Genomic DNA, 19,142 nt, shown 5'->3' on the forward strand with positions numbered 1-19,142 from the left:
GTGTCTATCCCCCCGTCAGTGTACACCTTCCGTGTCTATCCTCCTCCGTGTCTATCCCCCTGTAAGTGTATACCCTCCTTGTCTATCTCCCTGTCAGCGTACACTCCGTATCTATCTCTCTCAGTGTACACCCTACGTGTCTATCCCCCTGTCAGTGTACGCCCTCCTTGTCTATCCCTCTGCCAGTGTACACCCTCCGTGTCTATCTCCCTGTCAGTATACACCCTCCGTGTCTTTCTCCCTGTCAGTGTACGCCCTCCCTTGATGCTGAATCGCTCTGATCTTTCACAAAACGTTCAGTCCCACTTCGAGCCGATCCTGACGTCACCCTGATCCAGCACCTTTGACATCTTTGTTTTCTGCATTTAGCAGTTTATATAAAAGCGGAGAGCAGGAGGGAGGCAGCAACACAGCGGAGCGGAGAGGCGATCCCTACCCCAGATAAGAGAGAGGGAGCAATCCTGGCTCTCTCTCAGAGGTAACCCCCTTGACAAATGGTCCCGGGTCACCTGGAGATTATTTGCCCCTCACAGAACACGCTTGCAGCAAACTTTCCCAATGAGATTGGGTTTCGCGGTGAAGACGGTTCGCCTCCTCTCTGCCGAACAACTTTCTCTTCTTGTCCTGACGTAGGATGTCTTTCTGTGATGGGACTTCACCGCTTGGCTGGCACATGAGCTGATATGGAGAATGATCCTCAACATGAATTTCGTGCACTCTGCCGGAGGAGTTGGCGACAACCGATCATCCCCAGATCCCCCCTTCTCCGATGTGAACTTGACGACCAATAGCTCAAACGGGACCTTCCGAAATAGCACCTCGGCGTCCCTGAGCTCAGCTAAAGGAGCAATCCTCGGGCTGGTCCTGGTTCTCTTCATTTTATTCGCGCTGGTCGGTAACATTTTAGTCATCCTCTCCGTAGCTTTCAACCGACACTTACAAACAACCACAAACTACTTTATCATAAACCTGGCGATCGCAGACTTGCTCCTAAGTACAACGGTGCTGCCCTTTTCAGCCACACTTGAGATTATTGGCTATTGGATTTTCGGGCGGATTTTTTGCGATATTTGGGCAGCTGTTGATGTGCTCTGTTGTACTGCCTCCATCATGAGCCTGTGTGCCATTTCAATAGACCGTTATATAGGGGTTCGCTACTCCCTGCGCTACCCCTCCATTGTAACAGAGAAAAAGGCAGTATTCGTTGTGGTAGGGGTATGGCTCTTGTCCATAGTCATCTCTATCGGCCCTCTCTTGGGCTGGAAACAGCCAGCGCCGCCGGATGAGAAGGAGTGCCAAATCACGGAAGATCCCGGCTATGCTCTTTTCTCTTCGCTGGGGTCCTTTTACATCCCCTTAACTGTCATCCTGGTGATGTACGTCAGGGTCTACATTGTGGCCAAAAGGACTACCAAGAACCTGGAGGCTGGGGTGATGAAGGAGACATCGGACTCCAGGGAGCTGACTTTGCGCATCCATTGTAGGAACATTCAGGACGAGTCCATCGTCTCCAGGTCCAAGGGGCATCACATAAGAAGTTCACTCTCTGTCCGTCTTCTCAAATTCTCCAGAGAAAAGAAGGCAGCGAAGACACTTGGCATCGTCATGGGCATGTTCATTCTTTGCTGGCTGCCATTCTTCATCGCTCTCCCCCTTGGTAAGTAGAAGTTAACGTAAAGATTAACATCGTCAGGATCCATCATTTGAAGAACTGGGATTCATTATTGTCCTTCATCTCATGACCACCATGTGGACATTGTAACAAAGATCAGCCTAGGGGACAAACAGACCAAAATATGTGTTCACATTTAATATTCAAATCAGTCCCTTAAAGATCTTTCAAAGGGAGCTTGTTGATGAATTTATATACAGTGCATATATTACTATCGCTTCCTGAGACTTTGTGGGTGAGACTCTATTGCGCAGTATTAACATTTGAATTTTAGCGCAGTCCTGGCACCTACCAGACAGAACGCTGCCAATTCAGAGGTTTAGTGAATCTGTTAAACAGCCAAGGTATCAGGCAGTGAATAAATGTGGTGGATTTCCTCTATGTTGATCTAATTTATGCCCCCCACCACCTTTCTACTCGCACTTGTATTTGAAAGTTCAAGCTCTATTACTTTCCCGCTTCTGGTTAGCTATTCGGATCACAGTTTAACTTGAGCGCACAGCGATGGTTCAGTTCTTAGGACAGTGGCAATGTATTCCGATTCATCACAAAAATGGCTGCATCGATCATTGTAAAGATCTACAAAATTCACGGTGATTTTTTTGGGGGGTAATTGGTTCAGCTGCGATAAAAAAAAGTTTGAGGGATTACTGCACCTCTCCATACAAGCTCCAGAAGTTAAAAAAACACTATTGCATTCTTATCCGAATAAAATATTTCATTGATTTTTACAGTTTTATCGAAATGTAAACTTTTTTGAGGAAAAAGTCTTTACTGTAGGAACGTAAGCAGGGGAGTTTTGCCCGAAGTTTACACCCATACCAAATCAATGAATAAACAGCATGTGGGCGTCATTCGGCCATATTATTATGCCCATAGGCGACAGAAATGTCCATTATTGTCCTTTAACAACCAATTTATTGCCGGGGCCCCTGGAACTCCCTTCAGTGTAGGTAGGGAACCTCATCTTGATTGGAAGAGCACCTTCATTAAAATGTGGTAAGATTGGGCGAGTTTCAGTAACAATTTCTGGAGGAAAGCAAAATCAATCGAGACTGGTAATGTACTCTGAAAATAACCCTCATTAAAGATGTCGATTTCAACATAACCCATTTCAATTTCCATTACCAAAATGTTGACCAGCATTAAATATCACTTCGTTTCACACTCTCCATAAAAGCATTGTTTTGAAAATATATCCCTAATATTTTCATATGGTGATTGCTAATGCATTTGAGGAGGAAGTTCTGAATTGGAAACCGTGAGAGGAGGCTGAATTAATATTAACGGTTAATACGGAATCGTGCCGGGCTTTAGTACTGCTTTGCTACGAGTTAATAATGACTTAGCACATTACTGAAGCTGGTATGTTGATGTTATTTAACCAGAATGTATTACAGAAAAGGAAAATAAAAGAATAAACCAAGACTAAAGTGAGTGAAAATAACGCATAACTGTTGATTTCCAAGGGATCATCAACTCCCTCACTTGGAGCCAACACTTAGATGTCTACATAGACGTTACCGAGCTGGTAACTTACTCACGTCAACAGCAAATATTAAATACCTTCCCGACAAGGCATTCAGGTAGCCACGTGACTGCGTATTTGGCAAGTTGCTGCCACATTTAGTTTTGGCCCTGTTGCAGGATTGACTCCGGTGCCCACTGAGACAAACTCCATCTGCTACAGGGCCTTTTTAGCTCTTTTGCTGCTCATGTTCCTCTTCACTATTGACCATTCAAGTGAGTAGGGCATCACAGCACTGTGCAACGTCAGCTCAAACATTTCATAACTTGATCAAGTTAAGCTGCATGATTTTAATATAAGCATATTAAACTAATCACTGTCAGTTTTGATGCAATCCTTATCCTGAGTTTGGTCCCACGCGCTTTGTTTACCATGCTAACGAGGGGCACGGTCTTTACCTTTTCCCCCCAAAAAGTCGGAACTGGCAGAGACTTGCAATTGCTACATTCCTAAAGAGCCTAAAAGCAAAGCTTAGAAAAAGAACTTTACATGCTGGAAATCTGAAACATAGATAGGGGTGGGGGGTGGGGGGTGGGGGCGGAATCAGCAGGTCAGACAGCATCTAGGGTGAGAACATTAACGTTAACATTTCGGGGAGAATATTTGTCAAATCTGAACTCTATTAGGCTTGATCAGCATTAAAACGGGAGCAGACCAAAGGAATATGATTGGGAGAGGGGGGAAGGACGAAAATGCATACACGCTAAATAAGGAATTAACTGTAAAGGCTTGAGTGGAGATTATGAAATGGCAGAACTGACAAACGCAAAGCAGTAGGAGCAAAATGAGCGAATTCAAAGGCATTTACAAGACATGGGTGAAGTGTGAATGGCTGAAACCGGCAGGGAAGACGTGGGCTGCTAAATAGTATGACCATGAATCTCGTCACTTAGCATATCATGATTGCAGTATTTGATTGATTCATCACATACTATGGATTGCGTTCTTGATATAAGTAATTAGCATATGCTACAAGTGTTACTTTCCTGAAACTGACTAATGTCTAATCTTTTTAGAATGTGCCAAGTTACAGTAATGTATACCTTCAGTCTTATTTTCAATGCTAATATTGAGCTAAATTCCAAAGAAAGCATTGGTGACTGTGCAGTTTTGTATTGATTAATAATCTGCTTGATCAATAGTAGCAGTGAATGTGAAAGATTTTGTGGCAATGTCAAAGTACCATTTAACCAATACAAATGTTTGATAAGCGTGTATACATTCCTGTGTTTTTACATTAGCACTTGAAGCCAATGGTCTATTCCCTTATTACCCTTAGACTCAATTACTCCAAAGCTTTCTGGCTGGTGTCCCATTCTCCATTCTCCATAAATTTGAACACATTCAACTCTATTGTTTGTATCCAATCCAATACCAAGTCCCACTTTTCCTTCACTCCAGTTGTCCTGATATATAATGGCTGCCAGCTCCCCCAAACCACAAACTCAAACTTTTCCTTTTTGTGTTAACATTCCTCCAGAGCCTTACTCCTCCCCATATCTATAACCTCCTACACTGCTACAAGCTCCCAAATTCTCTGTGCCCCCAGTTCATTTAAAATTTTCATTAAAAAACACATCTCTGTGTTGTTTTTCAACATCAAAGTAGCTGTAAAAATGTAAGTTGTTGTGATGTTCATTTGCATACATGGTTCAGGGCAAAATAAACCAAGGATGTTCTGTTCAATATATACATAAATATTCAATTAAGGTTTTTCTCCCCTGTCCCCACTCTCATTATAAACTACAAAGATCTTCTGGCCAACATCTGAATCCACACTAAGGTCTGCATCACCATCACTCCATCATAGCAAGCTCCACATGCAGCCCATGACCTAGAGGATTGTCTTTAAGGTTCTCATCCTTATGTTCGTCCTGTCCAGTCCCATTCCTCCATGGCCCTGAAATATTCTCCAGGTATGTCGCCCACCACACCAGTCCTCCTGCATAAGCTTAGCTTCAGTCTCCACCTCCATCATGAGCAGCCTCTTCTTCACCCAGTATAGTCATTCCCTCCAGATCTCCCAGTCTCAGAATCTTCAATTTGTGTCCTTCAAAAACCACCAAAAGTTCGTTTTTTTATTGTATAGTTGATTCCAAATGACTATTCCTTTCTCTCATTTGATGACTGTTCACATGCTGTCCACCCTGTAAGAAATTGTAAATTGTTCAAATGACGGAAATACTCTTATAGTCCGCGTAGTACTTCGTTTATATTCCATTAAGTTTAGAAGGTGATCTAAGAGAGTTGTTTAAAATGATGAAACGACTCAATTGAGTAGATGCAGAGAAATTATTTCCTCTGCTGGGGAAGTTCAAAACAAGAGAAAATAATCTTAAAATTATTGCTAGATCAGCACAGAAGGGGAAGTAAAATGTTGTGAGGATAGATACTTGTGAATTTAAATGAGAAACATTGAGTATTTATATGCAGTGGGCGAATATCTTTGTATAGAGATAACAGACAATGAATTTACTGAATTGCCTTTGGACCTGGTGCGGAAATGCTGGAACTTGCAAAGGAAGATATAACTATAAACTGCAGTTACATAACACCAGAGAACCTGAACATTACTACTCAAGCTATCGGGATTTTGATTGTTTATTACTAAGCAGTCGTTTGGCGGAACACTGTAAGTAATTCTGTAGATGTAGCAGGCTCATAGGTTCAGTGAGAAAGCACCACTCGAGCTCACAGAATACTGCACCAGAGACTTATCCTGTGCATAAAACTGTCAAATTATAGGTCTGTTATATATAGGTCTGTGACCCTTCATCCCACCTCTAAGGGCTTTTTTACGCGCTTAGCGATAGGAATAGAATACTTTATAGCTTTCACAGGTGATAATAAGTTATTCAATTCACTTTCCAGCAGCGATTTGTTTGTTTAAATGTGACTTGGTAATATTTGTATTACAAACAGAATGAGGACGTTTCCCAACCTCTCTTTAACTCTCTGGATAACAGCTTTTTACTAAGTAGGGAGTAAAAACAAGTAGGAGTGAGAAATCAAAGTGAGGATTTGGACACAAACACAGGACACATATTTCAGACTTTAGGCCTATAAAACGCTTCATGGCGCATTGGCTGTGTGAAAACAAGAGATCAAAAAACTAATTGTTAATATGTTCTTTCATACTGCACGCGATAATTGTTACTCATATGAGCTATTCTGCCATGCTCCTGCGGCTGTAGATTCTTAAGCAACATTTTCCCATTAGCCTTGCATTAAATACTTCTGTGAAAACCGTTTCCCAAGTTAAAAGTTGGTGCCGGATTTAAAAGGAAATCAAAGTGATTTGTAAAATAATGAATAAATTCCCGGTAGTTTTACAATTTGACAATTTCCCGTCAAAGAAAACTGGCAGAAAATTTGCTTTGTCGCTGTCACTTTAAAATTGAAGAGCTAGAATAGAATATCAGCAACAAAATAAGAAAATGTTACATTCTATTTCAATATAAAGATTCCACCAGTGAAGGACTGCTGGTTAGTCCTGCATCTTTCAGTTGCGGCAATGATTTTTGCAGATGTTGCATATCAGGAAACCACTCTTCGTTCAATCTCCATTACACATAAGTGCTCAGTTAGTGAAAGAGACAACAGCCAGGGACCTCCACAACTTTTAATATCATAATATGCCAATTACTGCATATCTTCACTGACCTTTCACCCTATAAACTATAGAAAAAAAAACATTTAGAGCCGCTATTTATGCTGCTACATGTCACGTTATTACAAAACGTGCCAAAATGTTTCCATAGCTATTTTAATGGAACAATATTCATCCAGTGGTTATTTCTCATTGAGTATGCAAACCCTTTATGTCTAATCATGATCAGCCAATATAAAAAGCCAACATGGATAGTAGCAGTTAATTCGTGGCATAAGAATGCCTAAATTGAACCTCCGGAGACGACTCTTACATCAAAATAAGGAAATCTGGAGAAAGTCCTTTACCCAGGAAGTGATTAGAATGTGGAACTCACTACCAGGTGGAGCATTTGAAGCAATTAGATTAGATGCATTTAAGAGTATATATATTTATGAGGGAGAAAGGAATAGAAGGTTTTTGCTGAAAAAGTTAGGTAAACACTGAAAAAGGCCCAGCAGTCTGCTTCTGTGCCATAAACTAGGTAAGATGCTAGCAGACAAACATCCAGCAAAGAGCAGAGTATACTTTAAATCACTGGTGGCAGCTAGATAACCCCAATAGTTCCTTTTCCTGGTCCTGCAGGCTCCTGCTTTCTTCTGCATTTCATTTGTAAACTGGTTATATACATTGTAAACATTGAATTCACTGTGAAACCACACTCCACATGGTAATCAAATGTATTTTCTTTCTATGTACGTTCAATACTGCAAAGAAACTAGCCTCATAATAATCATTCTGAAAGTAGGTGTCACTTGGGAAAGATATTCATTTATTCATTCATTCACTGAATTTTGCTTTTGAGTTTTAGTACAAGCAATCCATTTAAGTCAGAGTTAAGTCTGTTTCAAATGACCCTTAAGTGATGACAGTAAATGTTTGAAATGTAAATAGTTACAGTACAGAAATAGCATACAGCTGTTAAAGAGCAACAGGGTGCTGTCCTGAATAAACTATAACTAACTAGGCACAACTTGTGAAAGTGCCTTAAGTCAATTTGTGTTAATGACGGAATATTAGCCTAGGTAAAATGGAAACATATTTGCTAAATTGGGAAGCAAGTTGCGCACAAAGATGTAGTGTTCACTTTATACAAAATTAAGTCTACTTTGTGATAATGGACTTTTGGTCAGGACTGCACATGATTTTGGGTTTTTTCTTTCCCTCTTTTCTATAGTACTCTATTGAGACCATTTTCAGCAGTATGTCATTGCTGAAACCACTTCATAGCAACTATGTATGCTATGTGCTTGAAATGTTATCTCGGTCTAACAAGCTTACTTTATAATTGGCAGAATTTATATTACATTCTAGGCTTCTATTTTATTATTTCCCTAGACTTGCACAGACATTACAGCTTCTGTGTATCTGTAGTTGGTGGATAATTTAACAGAAATAATTTAAATTAAATAATCTTAAGTAACAAACATGATTGCAATTACATGTTTGGTGCCATATAGGCTGACTGAATGTTTTCTTGAAAAAAAAGCCCAAATTAGATTTATTAAAATGGAGAAAGATAAGCATTCAAATAACTGAAGTCTAGTAATCACCCTGATTTACCTACCTAAATATACATCATTGGAAAATTAATTGTATCTTGGAGTTAGCTGGCAGCAACGTTTGTAATACAAGCTGAACAATTGTAAATCATTTTGTGCATTCATGCATTCAGTGGAAGAAAGACAGATGTCAGGTTAACAGGTCTTTTGCCACATGCCATTACTTATGCATTGTGTCATTAAAAGAGATGTGTAAGAGCGCACATCACTACACTAAATCAAAGTAGGGTATGAATTTCTCTGCCAGCTTGCATAGAAATATTGTAAATGGGGCAAATTTATTTTTTTCTGTATTTCTAACAAAATCATGGGCATGTTTTAAAATAACATAGTTACTAATTGTCTATGGACACTCAAGACAGGAAATTTTCATAAATATGTTTACTGTTTCACCATGTGCGCATATACATAATTGTAGTGCAACTTGTAGAATTTTGTCTGCAAACATGTAATAACTTAATGAGAACAATGCATTTATTTCCATAACTATAGAGCAGTGTGGGTCAATATGCATTGCTGTTATTATCGAGCAGTATCTATCAATATATTATACTGTCACTATAGTGCAGTATGCATTACCGTATCTAGAGAGCAGAATGTGTAGTAGTATTAGTATTAATTGTATTAATGAGTGTGTAATTTTATGTGTAATGCAAAACATTATGTGTGTTTTAAATGTGTAACAGTGTATATCGATGATTATGCACTACAGTAGTTGGATAACTATAGAGTTGTTTCTGTTAGTATGTGTCACTGTTATGATAGAGCAATGTATGTGCAACTGTTACTATAGAGTTCTCTGTTACGTTAGTTATATATGTGTGCCAATATGAAATAATAAACAAGTTTCAAATATCAGGAAAAAAGAACCATGAGATTTTTGATTTCATAGCTAGTGCGAAAACCATTTCATTTTGGTATTAAATCTTACAAAGTATTGTATCTTGTGATCTTGTTTACTTAAATACACAAAAGCAGCAGCATGATTTATTGATTAGGAATCCAGTATCATGGTATTATAAAGCATGAAGTGAGTCAATGTGTGTTCCTCCAGAACAATGTGAGTCTGAATATGTGAATATATAGTACTGTAGACCTAGATCAATTTGTGTAGTGTAGTGCTAGATCAGTTTATAATTAAATATATATTACTATAACTATGTAGCAACATGCATTTTGTTATGATCCCAAGGAGATCTGCAAGCCAAAAAATGGCCAAATTTACCGAGTGACCCCCAAATGAAGAAATTGGCAACAAGATTTCACTTTATAACTTTTACTTTTAACATGAATAATAACATAAATTAAACATGAATTAACTTGCAAATCACAATCAGTAAATTGCACATGGGAATAACAGATATACCAAAATCTATCTCATGGCATTCTTATGCAGTCTATTCTACCTGCATAGTCCCAGTTTCAGCCATACTGTCCTTCCAAGTTGAGGCCCTTTCCTTCAAGGACCTAGCCGATTCTCCACAGGCAGCAGCCAGTTCTTCTGTTCTCATGGTCTTTCTTCTTCCGTGTCTGCCACATAACCTCCATTTTTTAACTTACTTAACTTGTTGCTACTGCTTCTAGGTCAAGGGTCACCTGGATTTCTTACTATCCACAAATCGTAATTTATCCCTTACAATTGGTATAAGCTCTTGAAAATTCTTTTCACATTTCTTATTTAAAAATTACAGATTCCCCAAACATTTTAATGGAATCACAAATTTTCCTTACTCTTACTGCTTTCAAGCCAAAGGTCATCACAGTAACTGTGTTCCTGGAATGGTAGAATAATATGTATTACTTTGAACAGGATTTTCCAGCCCATTCGTGGTGGGACCTGACATGGGAGATTTGGCAGCCCAGCCAAAAGTCCATCGACTTTCGGCGGGACCGAACAATCCTGGCAACAGGCAGGGATGGAAAATCCTGCCCTTTAACAATAAACAAACGTGAGCCTTTCTTAATGTGTTTACTGTAACAATAGAACAATATTTTTGTGCATAAATGCACATTGCAGTATGTGTTAATGGGGCAAGAAGTGTAGCCAGCCGATGAATTAGCTGCACCCTTGCTCATTTAACTGCCCCATGAGCTTTTGCACAGTAAGATGCTGTAAGTGTGTGTCTGAGTGTGTGTAGGGGATGCATGGAAACAGTATGACACTCTCTACAGGGTATCTGGAAATTGTGTGAACAGAAAAACAACTGTCTATCTGCCTAAACAATCAAATTAAACCATTGATGCTGAGCGAGACAGATTCTGAACCAGGAAGTGTAGGCTAGAATAATGGATTCAAATGTCAAATCAAGTCCAAAAAGTGAAATAAAGGGATGGAAGGATTTAAAGCAAGAGTAAAAAGAAAAAGAGAAAGTAAAAAGGAATTCAATATTAAAAAACTCCCAACAATTAAAATTTTAACAAATGAAATGACACACTAGTAGGAATTAGTGCCAGAGAGGTTGTTTGGCAATAATTAAGATTTATCACCCTGTTAAAAATGTACTTAGACGAAAATAGATAAGCTTGAAAATTCTCTGGTGAATTTTGTTTATATCTACAGTGCGAGTGCAGGAACTTCACACCATTCAATATATTCAAATGCTGAATCAGACAGCAAGGTGTCTTTTTGGAAGCTAACGGTGGAGTGGTGCACTTTTGCACAGTAATGATTTTCAAATTTAACTATCTGCCCTCCCCTGAATTTGCTGTGCAAACTTACTGTTATTTTGACAGTAAATTCTGTTCCATTATGTTGTGTTAACTGTGGTATATGTTGCTGTAAACTACAATGGGGCATGTGTGTGTTAATTAAAGACCAATTGATATAATGTGCGTGTTCTACTGTAATTGTAGGTAGTACATGAATTTTTATCACTGGTACTCCGGACCTGCAGGTGTTGGCCTGCTAGGCTGTAACTAACCATAATGATAGTGAATGTTTATTATTGAAACTAGAAGCATTTGTAAGTGTATAAATGTGAATCATTATGAATGCGCTCTATTGGAAATGTAGTCCTGTGTGAACTTGAAATTGTACTGCATTTAATTTAGTTAATGAAAGTTTCAGTTGCTATCTTAATCATTAAATAATCTAGACTCCACCATCAACCATTAATTGATTGTCACCCACTAACTATGTTTAGCAGATATTCACACATACAGCTGAATTCTTGTTTTAAGCTGTCAGGTAAATACTTAATTGTCCAACAGAGCTGTAACATGCATATTTCTTGTCTTATGGATGAGATCTTGATTAATCCTCACTGCCTTTGTTGTAAACATTCCACTGTTCTAGGTGCTTTATCTGCCCTGCAGTCCCCCCCGCCCCCCCGGCCTTTCTCCTGAAGGCAATATCTTAAAATGGGGTACTTTTTCTTATTCTTTCATGGGATGTGAGTCTTGCTGGCAAGGCCAGAATTTGTTGCCCATCCCTTAATGCCCTCGAGAAGGTAGTGGTGGAGGAAGCAAATGTTTAAATTGGTGGATGGGGTTCTGATCAAACAAGCTGCTTTGTCCTGGATAGTGCCAAGCTTCTTGAGACCTGGCTACATTCTTGTACCTCATTCAAGTGAATAATCTGCAGTGATGATTCTTCGCAATAAATGTTGTCAGCACTTGACACATCATTGCTAATTCTATCCTGCACATTCTAGAAAGGGACACTGGATAACATCAGCGAATAGGATATCTCCCTTGCCCATAGACTAGTAGTGCTATCCCTGCTGAGATCAATTAACTCAGCACAGAACGGGGGCTCACACATGAGACACTTTGTTCTGTAATGGTCAGTTCAGTATGAAGTAATGCAATTACCCAAAAAGCTATCAGAGAAGCTCTGGCAATTAATTCTTTAGCTGTGGTTGCAATGAATTTCTCCATATTGTCATACAAATCTTTGCACTAGTGATTCCGTAGGGCTTGATGCTGCAGTCAAATGAGTGGGAGATAACCAGACCAATCGATCAGATAGGTTGGAAATATGGGTTGGGTCCTGGATTTGACAGAATTGAGAATAGCATGCCCTTCAATCACTGCAGATTTAGAACAGCACTAACTGTGGCTGAGAAAGTAACAACAATAATTCATTTTCTTGCCGCCAGATTGTCCCAAAGGTCAGTCAATTTGCTATCCTTTCTTGCAATATCTTTTCTTGCAAAGGCTAGTAATTAATCCCCTCTTTGCCAGGGCAGCCCAGTTCATTAAATTTTAATGCAAAAGCAAGACAAATGACTGAGTCTGCCTTTATATTTTATTAATTCATCGAGTTTTCAATCAGTACTGGAAGCAATATATCAAACTTGAGGCCTATGTGCATATACTATGAACACAAACCATTTACTAAACAATTCCATTCCCTGAATGTTTAATTAGTGTGCAATGATAGGCACAAATTCCTATATGTTATTGTGTTGTGTACTGGAGCTGCCATGACTCATTCATCACTCATCCATTGTTCCCCACACTCTTTCAGAATCACTATCCAAGTGCTGCTTGGTTCTGAAGAGATATGCAATTCTATACTGTTAACACCATTGTGAAGAACCACCACCACAGTGGAGGAACACCGGAACAAAGCTCAAATCTAGACTCAAAGTTGAAAAGACAACACAAACGCTGAAGGAAAAATTCAGGCACTTAGATAGGTTGGGAGCTCTCTTCAGTATTCCCCCTTGAACTGTTTCATGAATTGTGGGGATCTGCTCTGTATTCTGCAATTTTTCTTCTCCTGAAGGCCTCAAAATTGAAATTGCTGAGGAGAGTAAAGAATTTGAAACTGAATTCTTTGAGGCCAAGGAGCATAGATGTGAAGAGGATACAGGACTGAGCAGAGAGGGGCTGCCTTGCAAGAAATAAGTTTCCTAGCAGCACTGTTGCATTTCCTTAGGAATATAATATTGTTGGTCATTAATCTGTAGGATAGCAAGCCTTGTGCAAACATTTATATCCTTCAAACTCTGAAAGAAGTTTTCCTCAATGCCCTGCAAGATGTGACCCCAAAAATTTGCTTTCAAACTTTATATGGAATTCAATTGTAAATGATTGTTTCTTCCCCGACGATCTTTTACCTTGAAATTACTAATTAAAACCTGCCGCATTACACAATACGAGATCTAAATAACTATGCCTCAAGTTGCTTCCATAATATACTGTTATAAGGAAGTCGTCATGAAAGCATTCTATAAACTCATGCAAAAACAAAATATTGCAGATGCTGGAAATCGGAAATGAAAACCAGAGAATGCTGGAAATACTCAGCAGGTCTTGCAGCATCTGTGGAATGAGAAACAGTTAAACATTTCAGGTTTGTAACTTTCCATCAGAAAAGGGAAGTAGCTGGGTAGCTTTACAAAGAGACAGCACAGATATCACAGGCTGAATGGCCTCCTGTGTTGCAAACATTCTATGGGCTGGATTTAACAGAGACAAATCGGGTGGGTGGCCCTCCTGCACCTCTGTAAAATATGGTGTCATGACTTTGGGTCAACAAAGTGTCATCATGACACCAGTTTCTGCTAATACAGAAAGCAAATGTGGCCCAAAATCAGAAGCCCACCAGCCTTTGCAAAATGATCAATTAAGTGGCCATTAATGCTATTTAAGACCCAATTGTCAGCAATTTAATGGGGCTCACTCCATTTCACGAAATGTGCATTGGCCAAAGGTGTAGCGTTTTCCAGCAGCTATGCGTGGGCACCACAAAGGTGGTTGAAAATGTCTGAAAACAGGGCAAAGCAGAAAGGGTGGATGTAGCAGCTGAGTCTGCTGCTGAAGGTGAGAGTGTTAATCTGTGAATTTTTGTGAGGTGCAACAGGCTGAATCAAGCCTATGGAGGAGAGTTAGAGAGCAAGGGGCCTAGAAATGGGAGTATTCTTGTTCAGGCAAGCAAACAATTTCATCACCTGCAGCACGGATGAGGTTAGTCAGGTTAGGAGAGGCAAAAGATTTAGGTGCATTGTGCGATTCCCAAAAGTTGGTGTGGCCGTTAAGGCTCCAGAGGGCAGCCAGGGGCATTTGTCAACATTAAAGTGTTTACTCCCTGAATGTCCAACTAGTGTGTGACCATCATGAAAGGATCACGCAGATCTGTGCGTATTACCCTGGGACTCAAACATCCTTAGGTGCTCCCAGGAGCCACAGCTGTTCTACCCAGCATGGCAATTGAAGGGATGCATTCTTGGAGCTAAGGGCTAGCCACTGAAGAGGTGGCTTATGACTGTTGTAAGAAATCCATGGACAGAGACCAACTTGTGTTAGAACCAGAGCCATGCATCTACCCAGGGCCATCATTGAGCAGGCCATTGCTCTGCTCAAAATGAGATTCAGATGCCTGCACCAAGCAAGTGGTGCACTGCTATAAGCCTCAGCTAATTGTTGTGGTCTTCTGCGCCCTAAAAAACCTGGTGCTTGAGAAAGGAGAAGCCCGAGCAGAGGAGGATGTTGTTGATCAACTCACATCCATTGATGACGAGTCTTGAGGCGGATTCTGACGACAACCAAGAGGAGCCAGGCCAGCCAGCCGCAGAACCTAAGGGACAACAGGCAATCGGTGCCAGAGAGATGTGGGAGTCTCTCACATGAGAATATAGAAGACTTCTTGCAACAAGACTTCTTGCAACAGCTTTCCTACCTGTCGCTCCAAGCCATCACCACCAGGGCCAGTAGGGCATATGTCAATGATGAGGCATACAGCAAAGGCAATTGCTGAGACACACATGACCAATAACCTCCTGGATTACAGTCCTTCAAGCCAACACACAACCGGAAAACCCCTCACACTAAAAACAACAACAATAAATATATGTCCATACTTGCACATAATCATTTAATAAAGATTACCAGCACAATCTCTCACATAGATGCAAAATGAACAAGTGAAAAGGGCACTCGGTTGAGGGCATACCTCGGCTATGCTGTGTTTACTCAACAGGCTGCATTTTCTGGCCCCTGCCGGATGTGATTTTGGCAGGGGGTCATGTAAAACATGGTAGGTGGGGAGCCACCTTTCTGTTCACCCCCGACCTGGTCTCCATAATATGTGGGTGGGTAAGGAATCCACTAGCTTCCCACCCTTAGGCCTATTGAGGCCCTCAAGTGACCAACTAATGGCCACTTAAGGACCTCTACCTGCCTCCATTGCCATAATGCACTGGGCAGTGGAAGGAAGGGAGAGTGGAAAGGTCATTTTGTCACCAAAGTTGGTGAAAGGATGGGAAGGAATGGGGGAGTACATCCCTTGGGGCATGCCCTCTGTGTATTGAGGGCACCCCCTAAGATCATGACCACCCCTTTGTGGCCTCCCTGCCTGGCTTCCAAAACATATTCACTGACCACCCCTCCCTAGGGTGCCCCATCAGTCCCCGTCCAAAAAGCCTGGGATTTACCAGTATTCAAAAAGAGAGGGAGACAGAAAGTGGGATGATGGCTGCTGGAATTTAGATTTCCAACTTTAGGATGCCTAGTCCTCTGTTCCTATTGCTGCTATGCAGGATTCCATCTATGATATGTGGAGGGAGGTGGAGGACTTCTTTTACTGCGTTCTTGATTAGGTGATCAAGTTTGATCAGTGTGTTCTGTGACACTTCTGCAAGTATCAAATAACAATATATTCTTGAGTTCATGTGGGTTTTAAGTGTTTCTATCCTTTGGATAGGATGAAGTGCTGTTGTCTTCAGATTCTCTATCCATATTTCCAGTTTGGACCCCCATTGCTCCTCAGCTATGCTGCCCACGGGTTAATACTAGCTACCAAGTACTTCTCTGTTTCGCCAGGTGCTGTGTACATGATAGGGCCACCTCACAGTTGCCAGTTTTCCAGGAAATTGGACAAGTAGGTCTTAGCTTTACTTATAAAGTGAAAGCCCCTGGTCTTCCCAGCATTCATTTCAAGTCCCGTATAGCTAGCTTAACATCTGTCATAGGGAAAATATTGGAAGCTATTATTAAAGCAGCTGTAGCTGGGCATTTGGATAAGTTCAAGGTAATCAGGCAGAGTCAACATGGCTTCATGAAAGGGAAATGATTTTTAACCAACTTATTGGAGTTCTTTGAGGAAGTAACATGTGCTGTGGATAAAGGTGGATATACTGTACTTAGATTCCCAGAAAGCATTTGATAAAGTGCCACATCAAAGGTTATTGCAGAAAATAAAAAGATCATAGTATAGGGGGTAACATATTGGCATGGATAGAAGATTGGCTAGTTAACAGGAAGCAGAGAATGGGCATAAATGGGTCTTTTTCAGGTTGGCAAGATGTAAGGAATCAGTGCTGGGACCTCAACTGTTTTCAATTTATATAAATGACTTGTGTGAAGGGACCGATGGTACGGTTGCCAAATTTGCTGATGACATAAAGATAGGTAGAAAAGTAATTTGTGAAGAGGACATAAGGAGGCTACAAAAAGATATAGATAGGATAAGTGAGTGGCAAAGATCTGACAAATGAAATATAATGTGACAAAATGTGAAATTGTTCATTTTGGCAGGGAAAGTAAAAGAGAGACATATTATCTAAGTACTGAGAGATTGCAGAGCTCTAAGGTGCAAAGGGATCTGGGTTTCTTATGTGCATTAATCTCAAAAGGCTACTATGCAGGTACAGCAAATAATTAGGAAAGCTAATAGAATGTTATCATTTATTGCAAGGGGAATTGAATACAGAAGTAGGGAGGTTATGCTTCAGTTATACAGAGCACTAGTGAGACCACATTTGAAGTACTGTGTACATTATTGGGTACCTAATTTAAGGAAGGAAGTAAATGCATTGGAAGCAGTTCAGAGAAAGTTTACCTGGAATGGGTGGATGCCTGGAATGGGTGGATTGTCTTATGAGGAAAGGTTGAACAGACTAGGCTTGTATTCACTGGAGTTCAGAAGAGTAAGAGGCGACTTGGTTGAAACATATAAGATCCTGAGCGGACTTGATAGGGTAGATGTGAAGAGGATGTTTCCTCTTGGTTCTCCCTCTTCTTGGGAGAATCTAGAACTAGGAGTCAGTATTTAAAAAAGGAGTGGCCCATTTAAAACGGAAATGAGGCAAAATATTTCCTCAGAGGGTCATGTGTCTTTGGAACTCTCTTCCTGAAAAGGTGGTGGAAACAGAGTCTTTGAATGTTTTTAAGGCAGAGGTAGATAGATTTTTGGTAAGCAAGGGGGTAATAGGTTATCGGGGGAAAGCGGGGTGCAGATTTGAGGTTACTATCCAATCAGCCATGATCATATTAAATGGCAGAACAGGCTGTGGGGGCCAGATGATCTACTTCTGCTCCTTGTTCATATGTTCATATGTTTGGTCCCCATCAATCTTCGCCACAGGACTGCTCGCAATCTCAGCAGTGTCCACCTCTGAGTTCTGGTGCTGCTGGGACTGCAAGAGCTGCCAGTGGATCAGATTGGCCAGCAGTGCTCATGGGCAGGACTTCCTTCCACTGTGTAGTAGTGGGGTCTGGTACATACAGGGTTAATGTGGGACTGAGTATAGTACTGCCTACACAATGTTATAAGAAGGCCCATGGCCCAGACCAGGGTCAGTCTAGAGATGGACAGAGATGTATAAAGACCCAGGATGGAGTCAGCTCCATATCTATACCCTTTACTGTAAACATGTAGATAGTTATGAGTTGTTAAAAAGGACTTACTGTTAACATACTCAAGAATACAAAGCCTGCTTCATGGTGTCCGAAGCAGGATTCTTCAAACTGAGGAGTGATGTCCCACTCTCTGCCTGTTGAGGCCAGCATAATATCATTGTGGTAAATCCTTTTGTAAAGTAAATAGGATTGTGAATGACTTTTCTAGATAGAGTGGTGAGCAATACACTCCCCCATCCTTGTAAAATTCAGCCCAACCTTACTACAAATACACAACTCTTTTGTGAGGCTTGGTTGGTGCTCTGTGATTACAAAGCTGAGAAAAGGAATGTTTTACTAAGAGGGCCCACCTTACCGAGGAGACTTCAGGCCAATCCACATCTAACAATATGCTCTGAAAACTCTGCTCACATTTTGACAGCTTTGCCAAAGTCCCTCACAGCAGCTGAGGCAATCCACAACATTCTAAAACAATCCACAACATTCCAAAAGAAACAGCCCACAACATTCTAAAAGGAAAAAGCAAGTTCACTCTGTCTCCCAATGTTAACAGATCCTTCAAAAAAATTCCAGAATCTGGAACCAGATCAGCATCTTTGCCAAAAATTAATCAGTAAGCCATCTGTGTACCAAGTTCATTGAAACCTGTCTATTAGTTTTTGAGATATATTTGTTTGCAGACTAACAAACAGCGGCAAAAACATTACCTCTGCCCACCTTAGCGGCAGAGGTAATAAGCACCCATGCTCTCCCCCTATAGTATGTATGTCTACTGTGACTTCTTAAATCTTTTCTGGGTACTGCACTGTGGTGCTTCCCCTTCACTGCCAGGTGCACTGGAGGCAAGCTGCTAACCCTGATGCCATATATGGATTATATATGACATTATATGGATTGCAATGGAGACATGCCCTGACATGTTGCTCATGGAATCTCACACCCAGGACTGTCAAGATCTATTTCAAAAAGGAACTATTGAAAGGAAATGGACGTCATTTGCATCTTTATAAGCTTACCCCTCTAGCAGCGTCCGAGGGTCTACCAATATAATAACTACCTGGAGCAGGGTCATTAATATGGATAATGGCTCTTTCAGAGGCTAATGGCTGGGATGTTGTAATGCGTAAACCAAAAGTCAAGTCC

The 19,142-nt window shown here is 40.6% G+C and overlaps 1 protein-coding gene across 1 annotated transcript in view; it reads left to right on the plus strand.

Moving 5' to 3' along the window:
* The first annotated feature begins 374 nt into the window (after nucleotides 1-374).
* LOC121281217 (alpha-1B adrenergic receptor-like) overlaps nucleotides 375-19,142 on the plus strand; it is a 34,818-nt gene continuing 16,050 nt past the window's right edge. Inside the window, exon 1 of the mRNA XM_041194006.1 lies at nucleotides 375-1,657. Within this exon, the coding sequence (XP_041049940.1) occupies nucleotides 691-1,657 (967 nt within the window). The 5' untranslated portion in view covers nucleotides 375-690. The remainder of the gene's footprint in view (nucleotides 1,658-19,142) is intronic.

Source organism: Carcharodon carcharias, chromosome 8 (assembly GCF_017639515.1).
Source record: "Carcharodon carcharias isolate sCarCar2 chromosome 8, sCarCar2.pri, whole genome shotgun sequence".
NCBI classification, from domain to species: Eukaryota; Metazoa; Chordata; class Chondrichthyes; order Lamniformes; family Lamnidae; genus Carcharodon; species Carcharodon carcharias.